This window comes from Macrobrachium nipponense, chromosome 24 (assembly GCF_015104395.2).
Source record: "Macrobrachium nipponense isolate FS-2020 chromosome 24, ASM1510439v2, whole genome shotgun sequence".
NCBI classification, from domain to species: domain Eukaryota; kingdom Metazoa; phylum Arthropoda; class Malacostraca; order Decapoda; family Palaemonidae; genus Macrobrachium; species Macrobrachium nipponense.
This window is the reverse complement of record NC_061091.1, coordinates 27,455,088-27,468,477: the sequence shown is the minus strand read 5'-3', so window position 1 is coordinate 27,468,477 and position 13,390 is coordinate 27,455,088. Positions and strand designations below refer to the sequence as shown.

The following is a 13,390-nucleotide window of genomic DNA, read 5'->3' as shown; positions in this document are numbered from 1 at the left end:
TCCCTTGTCCTTCTGTGTTCCCTAAAATATATTCAGGAAGAATATATATAATTAATGTATAATTCTTCTGTGCATTATTATTATTATTATTATTATTATTATTATTATTATTATTATTATCATCATACCCTTCAGTTCGAGATAGGCAGAGAGACAGGAAGATTGAAGAGAGAGAGAGAGAGACGTGAGAGAGAGAGAGAGAGAATGAGAAATTCACCGATTTCACTTAAACTCAAACTATTACAGTACAAAACATTGATTATATATATATATATATATATATATATATATATATATATATATATATATATTTATGTGTGTGTGTGTGCAAAAAAGACCAAGTAGGTGTCAATATCCTGCATATTCGGACGCTCTTGTGGGAAGGCGTGACGTCATTCTTCTCGTTTGTAAATGTTAGGGTTTTTTTGGTTGGGGACCCTGTGTTCGAATCCTTTGATTCTAGCCGCCGTGTCTTCGGTTTAAAGGTCTGATAATGAAAACAATCTAATAATAATAAATAATAATAATAAAGATAGTTATATTATTGATAATAATGATTACCGATGGTAATCATTATAATGATAATATTAATATTACAGAAATATTGATAGCACACTCTTCTGCATGGTTCCTGGAGCTACTTCGGCATATAGTTTTTCCAGATTCCTTTTCAGGGATCTTGGGATCGTGCCTAGTGTCCCTATGATTATATAATTTCTACTTGCATATCCCATATCCTTTTTCTTTTTCTATTTTCAGGTCTTCTTCTTATTATTATTATTAACTGCACTGATGGCCATTAGTACATTCATTTGAGAGAACTGATGTTGGGTGACCTCTCTGGGGTATCAAGCAATATTGGCATATAAAGATGGGTCATAAGGCTTAGAAATGTCATCCCTCCTGAGAATGTATGGTCTTGAATATCACTGAAGACCAAGAATTTCAAAACTTCCTTATAATATGTCACCTATGGGTGATGGGAATTAAAACAAATAATGTATTTGATTCAAGGGTCAAGGTCAAACTTATAGGTCAAAGGTCAGTCATATCTCGCCCTTTTCTGGCCCCTTTCGAAAAGCAAAATAGAAAGTTCAGTGTATGAAGGTACACAAAGCACGAAGGTGACCCGTTGTGTCCAACCTTAGGCAAAAACTGATCTGGATAAATGTCATTGGAACTGCTTCATAGATTCTGTTTTGTCTGCGAGCTGAAATGTCAATTGGTGATGTCATCTTATTTTCTTGTAGACTGAAACAAAATCTATGTTTCATTTTTTATCATTACCTCTTTTAAATAGAGTGGTTCGTGGTAGCGGGTTTCTGCTTCCTAATAATAGCAGTTATGACTTGGACCATCAATGGATGGTCTATTGTTTGTCACTTTTTCATAAGTTGTATTTCAGCAGAGATCTTTCATATTCACAACTGATCCCTGATCCTTATCATCTGCTGAGAGTAACAAGATTCGCTGAACAGCAGCACCAATATGCAATAAATGTTTAGCTTCGCTGTCCAACTTCTCAGTTCCAGAGGTCCTTTATTCCTCCCCACTCCGTTGGACTGTTGAACAACCTACCTGAGGACGTTGTGTAATTGCAGTTTCGAAAGCTATGGGGAAGATGCAATGCATGACTACCCTAAATCAATCCTTGTATGCTAATGAATTATCTATTTTTTTATCTATTTATTCATCAATTTGTTAATTTAGTTCATCTGTATTTCCCATAACCATCTTTTACTTATTTCTAGTGAATACCTTAGTATTCTTTGGAAGCTTGAATTGCAGGCTGTAGCCCCTGTGGGCTTCTTCGATGTGAATAGGGGTTCATCGCCTGCATAATGATGATAACAGTAATAATAATACAGATGGTAAAGTTATTCAAGAAAACTGTAAAGGGACACTTAATTTAGGATCCCTCCTGAGGAAGAGGACCAATCAAGGAACCATGGAAGGTTCTCCAAAACCGAGAAGAGTGATAAGCTACTACTCTAATTGTTAGTTAATGTTGTAGACCTTAAGATAAATTTCAACAACATAGCTGGATAATGTTATAGGTCTCCAAAATATGTTAACATTGCTCGGTAATGTTATAGGAAATAAAAAGTTCTAACAACATTGCTCAGTAATGTTGTAGGCCTTCAAAAATTTTAGCAATGTGTAGGCCATCAACAGTTTTAACAACATTGCTCAGTAATATTGTAGCCCATCAACAATTTTAATAACATTGTTCAGTAATGTTGTAGGCCATCAAAACATTTCAACAACATTGCTCAGTAATGTTGTAGGCCACCAAAAAATTTTAACAATATTTCTTGGTAATGTTCATAGACCCAAAAAGCGTTAAAAATATTGCTGGGTAATATTGTAAGCCATCAAGAAATTCCAACTACATTGTTTAGTAATGTGACAGGCCCTCAGAAATGTTGACAACATTACCGGGGAATGTTGTATGCGATCAAAAATGTTTACAATATTACCGGGTAATGTGACAGGCCCTGAATAAATTTTGACAGCATAGTCGGGTAATGTAAATCTTCAAAACATTTTGACAACGTTGCAGAGTAATGTTGTATTGTTGTAGGTCATCAAAAAAAGTTGACAACATTGCTGGTTAATGTTGTCAACATAGAAGTACGTCCCAGATACAAGTCTCGTAAAATATTCGTTGACTTTTACCAAGTGACACTGGAGAAAATAATATAATGTCAGAAAACTGCGTCCGAAATGTTATAGTTCAGGACACAATGGGATGAGAAATGTCAAAGGTTTCTTTGTTTAGAAATACTAACCAGGTTTCATTGAGAGAGAGAGAGAGAGAGAGAGAGAGAGAGACATTGGGGAGTGGGGGAGGGGAAGCCATAGTGTTTTTCTCTAAAAATATTGTTCTTTTTTAGATGGGCATATATTGATTTTGATCACGTTAGAAGATAAAGTATAACTGTCTTGCATATATATATATATATATATATATATATATATATATATATATATATATATATATATATATATATATATATATATATATATATATATATGCATACCTAAAAAATTTTATATAGACACATACATATACGTATGAATTATTATCACATCACCGTGATTCATATACACGCATTAAGCTACAAATATCCTTTTGCATCCAATTCGCTCTACCTCTACTTCGGAATTCATATATTTTCATGGCATGGGTGGGTGGATATCGATTCTAATTACAAATATCTGAGTTCGACAGTGATTTGCAAGGTCGGAATCGGTATCAACTTATACCTCACTTGTTGGCTGAGTCGGTAAAGACGTCACTGTAGTCCTGATTTCTCCTGTGTGTGCTAGTTCGAATCCAGAAGGGGACGAAATTATTATCAACTAAAAAATTCCCCTTCGGTTAACATATATGAAAATATATTAATTCTGAGGTAGTGCGAATTGGATATTAAAGGACATTTGTAGCTTAATGCATGGATATAGATACACATACATATGTATGTATAGTATACGTATACATACACATATATATACATATATTCATATATACAAATTTTATATGTATACATATTTATAATATATAAACATATATTCATATATACAAATTATATATATATACATACATATATATATACATATGTATATTATATATATTATATAGGTATGAGAGTTTTCATAAATAAATTGGTTAACTCAATTTAAAATTTTATTTAATATAAGACATTTAAGCGCCCTATTTATGACATAAATAGGACGCCTAAATGTCCTTTCGCCTAAATCTCTGCCCTGGAGATTAATGGCATTATTGATCACTTCCTCCGCGCAGATCGATTCCGGGATCAGTGTCACGGTAGGTGCTTATATGAGGTGCTATTAATGGTATCAAATATGCACCTTTAATAATCCCTTTTTCGTTACGAGGTTTAAATTGTCCTTCTCTTTTAAAAAGATCATTTTTTTTATCATTTTTTAATAAAACTCGAAAGAAATAACGTAAGACACTGAACATTTTTTATCTTTTTGTGGAAATTGAATTTTTCAAATTTTTATTTTTATAATGAATTAATTCTTTTCAGAAAATTCGATTCAGTCTTGGTTTGCCTGTCTAACTTTTGTTGAAAATTATGTCTATCTGTTCGTCTGTCTGTCTATTTATATCAGTCTTCACTACTAGTCAGTGTAAAAATAAAAACTCTATCTATCTTTCTTTCTATCTATCTATCTATCTACCTATCTATTTGTATACCTGTCTATTTGACTATCTATCTATCGACTGTCTATCTATCTATATCAGTCTTGGCTAGTCTATCTAACTTTAGTAGAAAATAATAGCTCGCTTTATCTATCTATGTATCTATCTGTCTGTCTGTCTACCTATCTTTTTGTCTATATGACTATCTGTCCTCTTATCTATCTATCAATCTTTCTATATCATTTGTTGGTAGTCTAACTTTAATAGAAGATAAAAGCTCTATTTATTTATTATGTCTCTATCTATTTATCCTTCTGACTATCAGTCACTAAAGAATCCAGATATACTTTATGATCATTACATAAATATAAATATACACACACACACACACACACACACATATATATATATATATATATATATATATATATATATATATTTATATATATATATATGTGTGTGTGTGTGTGTGTGTGTGTGTGGTGGTGTGTGTGTGTTGTGTCGTGTGTGTGTGGTGTGTGTGCGTGTGTGTGTAAATTATGCAATGGACAGCAATCGCCATTTCATATCAGAAATGCCGAATCCTTTATTATTATCATTAAGATTATTATTGTTATTTTTTTCTCAAAATTTTATTATTATTTCTATAATAGGTTTTTTCCCATTTTATGTTATTATTATCTAAATCTTCGATATTATTGTTTCGCCATTATTTTACAATGGTGGGGTGGCACGTGTCTAGGTGGGTCCCCATGGGTTCGCTAGGTGTTACTATCTGTCTACTTTCGTATTTCTATCTATCGTAAAGGGTATAAGATAGAAAGAGACATAAGTCAGACAACAATTTATATAAAACTATCCGCTATTTTTAGTGCTTCAATCTACTCAAGTACTTGACCTGATATATTGAGTTTGTTACTCATTAGGTGCTCTAATTCTTTTACAATTTCTCCTTCCAGAGAAGAACAGTAGACCAAAATGCAAAGCACAAACCACTTCCTCAAAGCAGCCTACCAGGTAAAGTCAAAATTCTACTTAGTTTTTGAGAATATCTCATATACACATATACATCCATAACTCTTTAGACCTAAGTATGAGATATCCCGAATATGTTATGAATGTAGATATAAAGCGAATTTTTTTTTTGTGCTAAATGGTATAGAAATGGGTATATATATTGCAGTACAGGTGAGATAATATGAAAAAATTGCCGAGAGGATAAGAAATTGACAGTCTTTTGTTTATATTTACAAAACACGGAAAATTTCTCATTACTCGGTGCATTGTTCAGTCAAAAGATTTCACCAGTAAACAATATTTCCGTGCGAGTCTTTTCCTTAATTATCCCAAGTTACTATAGACCCAGGCATGTTTGTATATTAATTTGCTAATGTTTACCCAAAAGTATTCAGACCTCAGGTAAGGTTAGACTGCCAACAGGAAATTTAACTAAAGAAAACCTGCTAGATAGTCATTATCAAGTTTTATTACTTTTGGTGTTTCTTTTACATCACATTTTTTAACCTGAGAACATAAATAAAATAAGCAGATATTGAAGTAATAAGTTTGGGAAGCATTTAAAGGAGTCTAACTTATAGATATAGATATGTGCTTGAGATTATATCGTTGATTTATAATACAAAGAGAATTTAAAATTTACTGTCTGGTTGATTTAGATTAAGCTTGTCATATGCTCGTAGGCCTAAGCTATCCTGATTAGGTATTGAAGGGACTCTAGAACCCTGGTGTGGACCTTTGTACTAGTCCCATCAACCAATAGGGTAATAGACCTTCAAGAAATAGGAATACGAAGCTTGTGAACAAACTGATGAAAATGGAATATAACTAACTGGCGTGGCTTATAAAAAAAAATAGTTTTTTAAGGAACAGGCTGAGAAGGACCATCATCTGATAATCTAAAGTTTGTTTAAGCTAATGGCAAAAACGGCCCGCAAGGTCTCATATACCTGATACCAGTACTTGAAGGCAAACTAGACCGAAGATCGTCATTGTAAACAACTAGAATTTAAAAAAAATAGATTAAAATTAGAATAACAGGATTGATTGCATTAGTGGAAACTATCTGCTAAGTCCAGTAAGCTGCTATCAAATGTTATTCTGGTGATGGTTGATGTCGATTGAATTATTAGTGACAGATAACAGCTGATACCTTGAAGTGTAGGCCAATAACCATAAACCTAAATATTGCTGTAAAAGGCCTCTTTTATTAATTCTAAATTGGTGAGCTATCAGTAACTGGAAGAGGAGAGAGATTTCCTCACTGACCACACCTATGTCATTAGGCTCAATGTTTTTATTGGAGGATTGCAAAGTCACGCCTTTTGCGAAGCGCCATTTCACAAAGGAGCCCATTCGATTAAATAAAAAGTTTGATAAGACCTATTTAGGTCTAGAATCCTTTCAGATGACGTGAAAGTTTACTATCATATTGTATAAATGTAAAAAATTAATACTTTTCGGTTTTAGTGAGAAATTTTGATTGCAGAACATTGGATAATCATAAAAAAGGCCATAAATTTATAATAATGTACATAAAGAGTCATTGCTAAACCAGTTTATCTCGATGACATTTAAGACTGAACCTTTAAAGCCTGAAAATGATTATTGCAGTGACTTACTTTTAGACTACACCAAAAAGATTCTAGACTCATACAAACGAATTCAAACCAAAACTAAAAGTGGACTGACCACTTTACTCCTGCGCAGTCTCCTCTCTCTCTCTCTCTCTCTCTCTCTCTCTCTCCTCTCCTCTCTATCTCTCAAATCTCCTTTCCTCTTCTCCAAAGCTATCTGAAACCTTAGACCTACCCACTACTATACCAAAATTCCTCTCGTCACCTCTAGTCTCACTCAACCTTACTCACCCTCTTCCTTGCATTGCAGGTGGGCCCCTGGCGGATCACGAGGAAGGTCCTTCTCTTCGTCATCGTCTTCTGCGTCGTCGTCGTGGGCTTCGGCACCCTCATCCTCAAGACCCACATGTTCAACGACGACTGGGAAGACTTCGATTGGGATGACGACGAGGACTGGGAAGACCGGATTAGTGGAGGGGATTCTGTCCTTCTTATCATCATCGGTCTAGCAGGTAGTCGAGCTTGTATCCTTTTATCCTGCTGCAGGATGAAGGATGCCTTCAATAGGATCACATAGAGAGTCAAGTTGATTCCTATATGATAAATCTTATTGACTGATTAATTTATAGATTTTTCGCATGTACATGCCAAGCACTGGGGCAACTAAGGCCATTCAGCTAAGATGGAAGAAAGAGAATGTGAATTGAGGTATACAGTAAATAGAATGAAATGGGGGTGCAACTAGGGGCCGAAGGGATGCGGCAAAGAACCTTAAGTAAATTAAATGCCTACATTGCACCGCATGAGGTTCACTGATGGTGCTACCCCACTACGAGGTAAATCTTATTGAGAAGGTCTAGTACTAGTTTGGATGTCGTTACTGAAAAGTCTGTTAAGAAGGATTAATTGTTTGGATCCCGTTATTGTAAAACCTGTTAGGTTTTTGTGAATGCAATAGATATTCTTTATGTAATTCTTTTCCTCATGGAGTTTGCCGGAAACCTAGCTTTAACAAACAGTAAATGTCGATTTCATGGTATACTGCGTCTAGTTACAACCAGGAGAACCTAGAAGTAGTACATTTCATGCAATCTGTGTCTGGTAACCAGAAAGAACCAAATGTTGTAGCTTTCATGATGCACTGCGTCATGGTACTAAAACGACTCACTGAATTCAATGACTGAAAATTTTCCGACTGAAAGTGAAGTAACATGGTCTACCACAGCAGCAAGAACGGACAGCCAGATAGACAACGCCCCTGATGACATTTAACATATCTCTCTCTCTCTCTCTCTCTCTCTCTCTAAAGACTTTTGAAGAGATCTACTGGCTTGGAAACATAACTGACTCTGCAAGGAAAACTAGATGTTACAGTAAACTGCTATTTTTGAGATCTGGACAGGAACTGGAGAGAGAGAGAGAGAGAGAGAGAGAGAGAGAGATTCAAGGACGAAAGTGAAGAACTTTTTTCAAATAATTCATTCAAGCCGGTCTTGGGTCCTAAACACTCAAAATTTCAACAAAAAGTATGGTTTCTGGAGGAATGCTTTCCTAAGGGTAGCGTATTTCTTTCCCCACTTCCATGGAAGGACGGAGAGAGAGAGATTGATTGATTGTGAGTTATCTGGCGTCACAACTACCAGGGTCACCGACGCCGAGAGAGAGAGAGAGAGAGAGAGAACTTCAAGGGCAGAAATGAAACACTTCTTAGGTAATTCAGTTTCCCCTTATATCCAGGTTACTCCGTCCACGTCCACGGAGAGAGAGAGAGAGAGAGAGAGAGAGAGAGAGAGAGAGAGAGAGAGAGAGAAATAGTAGCTGAGGGACTGCTAGTTTTTAGTTCGTACAAATGGCCCCTAAAAGTCGATCTGCACTTCTGCGTCGCGAATACACTAGACCTATCTATATATGCAGTAGTCTGTATTTCAGTTTAAATTCTATCAAATGTATGTTCTTGGTGTTGTATCTTTTTCATTGTTATTATTTTGTGGTGCTTTTTTAATTGGCGTTAAACTCACAAGCAATTGTTTTGATCACTAGGCCTAGATATATTCGGTCGGTTTCATGTCTTTAAACTTTCACTGGTTTTTCTATTATTTCTGTCATAATTCCCATCAAATTCTTTTGTATCTATGGTAAATGCTCCTGTTTATACTTATCTTTGGCCAGTCTTATATATTTAACCTTATGATTAGCAAATATGAATATATCTAGAATGTCTTAAAGATATTATTTACTCCCACTGTATCCATGGAATTTTATCCCGCCTTAAGGATAAAGTTAACTCGTCCTCACTCTCGACAGGTCTGGCAGCCGTAGTCTCCTGCGTAGGATGCTTTATGGCATCCTTCAACTCCCCAGAGCAGTTGCACAATTCTGGATCCGTTTTCACTCTCAGCGGCGTGAGCCAGAGTCCACCTCCGGCGGCTGCTTCAGCCCCTCAAGCGGTCACAAGGCAGCACCACAGTAGACCCCCGAGGAGCCACCGGGAGGAAGTCAAGTCGTACCCGCCCACTTCCGAATACCCCCAGGGGCCCAGTTACCCTGTAAATCCAGGATACCCACCTCATCCACCTCCCTACTCGCCCCCTGCGCCTGGATACCCTTCTACGGCGAATATGGTTCACACCGGTGCCCCTCCCCCGCCTCATACCATCGCCGATCTGCCTCCTCCATATACCCCAGGACACTATCAGCCTAATGCCAAGTATTAGAGGGTATTAGGGAATTCGCTATAAAGATCGGACTTGTACAAATTATGTTGTCGTCATTCTGTATTCGAAATAGCTTTCAAAATTGCCCTGATAACACCCAATATATGCCATGGACAGGCTAATGACGTCAAAAGAACAGCCATAACTGATGGAGGAACGTCAGTTGTAGACCTATAGGACTAAAACATGAAAACATTAAGAAAATGCATTTATTTTTACAGATGACTGCTCTGAGACATGTCATTCGAGGTCATTTAAGAGGAATTGACATGGCGGAAGTAAAACAGGGTTAAATGTAGAAATAATGTTGGGAAATGTGACTTACGCAATGCGTAATTGGTGCAGGGAATAACAGCTGTCGAGATATGGCGGCAGGAAGGCTGCCAGCAATCCTGCGTGACAGGAAATCTTAACAAATATTTTCATCCTCTCCTGTTATTCATTATTACTCTGCAATTAAATATTTGAATAATAAAAGCTTTTTAGCTAAAGTATAAATAATAAGATATTACAGTTCTGAAAATTTACTTTTGTGAACAAAGAATACTTACAACATTGTCTTTTGAAGCAATGGTACTAAGTAAGATAACGCTAGTCTTAAGTAAAGTTTCTCGTGTATATAATGAAATATATATATTTTATATATAGATATGTATTGCAAAAAAAAAGTATTTTAGTAGATGCTTCAGGGTCTATTCTTTATAAGTACGTTTTAGTCTAAGGCGATTATTTACAGAGAAAAAATGAATGTTTGCAGGGTATTATAGGTCTTGTTCGTATCTGTAAGTTATATAAATGGAGGTATAATTTAACGTAAATATTATAAAAAAAATTAATAACGATGGAAATAATAAAGTAGATAAATAAAGCTAAAGAACAATGATAAGTGATAATGATAAAATCACATTTAAAAAAATAAACAATAATTAAAGTTAGCGTACATGTAGGCCTATAATTCACAAGAAACGATGAATGTAAAATGATGTTTTTAGTTACCAACAAAAATTTAACTGGGCATGGAAAACTTAAGTTTTGAACAGTTACCAAAATAAAATAGATACTACTTGAAAAGTATTCTAAGTAACTTCCACTTATTTATGCACACTTTTCGACAGTATCGCTTAAAATCCACTTCAAGGAGTAAGTCCAGTGTTGGCATTTTCTCCTGGAAGTGGAAAACTTTACTTTTCGTCTTACTTAAACTTGTAATGTCTTGCAATTAAATAGGATATTTTTTTATACAAAATGAGTCTGTTGGTGTTGATCTATACTTAACTGGTGTTTGTGAGTGCTATGAACTTTATAGTACACTTTTTGATAATGAAGGATTTTCGAGAAATTGAAGATAGTTTATTTAATAATCTTTTTTATCTTTGACAGTCCCAGACAGTTTGTTCTCGGTACATTATTAGACCTACTGAAATAATTATATAAATAAATATTCAGGTTTAATACTGAATATAGCTAATTTAAACAAGATTACAAAATACCATAAGTTCTAGTCTAGCCAGAAATGCTTAGTTTCAGAATAATTTAATTTGCAATACAGAAGAAATATTTGATGAGTATTATCGCAATGTAATGGAAATTATCTCTCTAAAAAGTGCCTTTGTTAAGGATATCTTCCTTAGGTCTAAAACACTATGTTGTCCAGTAGGATTAAGTATTCCATCAATAGGTCTATGGATGGATACCTAACTTTAGTGTGGTGTTGTAAAGGAGGAAGTACAATGATTTATTTACTTTATTTTTATAATTTCAAGGTACATTTTGTTCTCAAAGTAGGCGAGAAAAATTTCCTTTATATGGCACTCCTTACTAAAGAAAAGAACATTTTAAGCTTTTAGGCTGGAAAATGTAATGTTTCGCTTTTAGTTTCTGTAAAAGAACATTATTGTGCCGTCTTTGCATGTCCGTCCGCCCTCAGATCTTAAAAACTACTGAGGCTAGAGGGCTGCAAATTGGCATGTTGATCATCCACCCTCTAATCATGAAACATACCAAATTGCAGCCCTCTAGCCTCTGTAGTTTGTATTTTATTTAAGGTTAAATTTAGCCATAATCGTACTTCTGGTAGCTCTCTAGGTACTGACAAACAGCCCACCACCGCACCGTGACTGAGTTTCATGTTCTGCGGCTAAGAGTTTTATGGGTCGTGGCTGAGACCAACACCGGACAGAAAATTCGACTGCGTCGAAGAAACTTCGTCGCATTTTTTATTTGTTTGTTTTCGCGTTAGTGACGTCCATTTCCAGAGATCCTACGAAAGTACCGAGAAGAGGAGGCTATACGAAATATGCACCAGTGGCTGATATTTCTCTCTCTCTCTCTCTCTCTCTCTCTCTCTCTCTCTCTCTCTCTCTCTCTCTCTGCAACATTGAAGTCTTTTAGATTCGTTCCTGTTGGACGTAGTCTGAATTAACGTGCATAGTTTTAATTATCATTTATTTCAGAGAAGATATAAAGTATTTCTCACTTTAAGCAACGTCTGATAAGATGATAAAACATCCCATAAAGACAGAGACGTGTAACTTAGCCTATCCTAGTCTAAAGAAGGGTTCTCTTTCTTAGACCATTACCTTTCTTAGACAAAGGCTTCTTTTGTTTTGTACCTATTTGATGATGGACTTTTCCAATAAGAGTATCAGACTCTCAACTTCCGGTGGAAGGATGCTGCTCCAAAGACTATGGTCACTAGGCCTATAGCCTCTCCGGAGAAGGTTATAGGTCTCAGATTCTGAATAGCTCTCCGTTTCTTATCCTCTCCGGTGGGCATTTGTAATTAGTCTTTAACCGTTTATCACTCTATTTGGTAACAGTCCCCATCTGAATGGAATAGTGAATCACAGCATGAAATTAAAATAGCATGTGGTCTGTGATAAGATTATTTGATATAGATTTCGGTTCGAGAGGTTATACTAAAATATCGGTCGTCTTCCTTAGATTCTATTTCATCTTGATGGTTTTTCCTTTACTGTTTAAAGGAAAAGTAATTTAATCGATGCATTAGCATAATGATACAGAACTTGAATTAAATGAAAGCGAAATTATTCATTAGATTTGTTCAGGTTCGTTAGAATGAAAAATAGCGAGAAACTGAATGACAGATTGCTTTACAGTTTAGACAAGTTGGTGCGATTAATGCATAGCTCCTGAATAATAAAAACACCATAACAAATTAAAATGTTTATGAATCGAAGCCACATTTTAAAAAATCTTACTTAATAATATATAAGTTTATTTAACTTGACGTCACAGTAACAACGTGCTTAAGAATATGATTATCCCTTTTCAGAGTAAATAGAACGAAAATATTTGTTGTTGTTGATGTTTGATATTAAGCTGGCCCTAGGCAAGCACGGACTCTTGCTCGTAGAACAACCTATAAATTTAATAAGATATTTAAAAGGCTCCTTGTTTATGAAATCGCCCATTTCCAGGGCCAGGATTGATAATAACTGTAGACCGATGCAGAGCGCAGGTGTGCTTAACATTCCGCCCAGATGACAGCGAATAATTTTGTGATTATTTTATATCATATAAACAAATAAATGGTGGTTAGCCATTAAAATGCCTAGTTTCACTCGCTTCCTTCTAAGTAGCAGCGTTGGTCGGTTTCCTGGTCAATCTCTCAGTGTAACTAGGCGTATTTTCTTTTCCTGCTCTGGTTTTGTGGTCTTTGACCATTTCAGTCGCTACATCTATGCAAGTTCGTCTGTCCTGTAGCAAACCAGAACTTTCAAAATCAATATTTCAATGTGTTTACGGAATGTGAGGTCATTGCTCAATCTATATCTTTTAGAAAGCCATCAATATAACAAGGTGGTCGTCGCATAAATGTCATTTCACTTAAGTGATGCCAGGGTTTGATTCTGGGTAACTCAACAGCGTAACCCTTCGTATCA

General features: G+C 35.4%; 1 protein-coding gene across 1 annotated transcript in view; it reads left to right on the top strand.

Annotated features, from left to right (window-relative positions):
• The window catches only part of LOC135205537 (cyclin-K-like), a 37,375-nt gene extending 24,319 nt beyond the window's left edge, over nt 1–13,056 (top strand). The window contains exons 2-4 of the mRNA XM_064236294.1: nt 5,137–5,194; nt 7,082–7,283; nt 9,076–13,056. Coding sequence (XP_064092364.1) covers nt 5,156–5,194; nt 7,082–7,283; nt 9,076–9,485 — 651 coding nt within the window. The 5' untranslated portion in view covers nt 5,137–5,155 and the 3' untranslated portion in view covers nt 9,486–13,056. The remainder of the gene's footprint in view (nt 1–5,136; nt 5,195–7,081; nt 7,284–9,075) is intronic.
• Nucleotides 13,057–13,390: the final 334 nt, after the last annotated feature.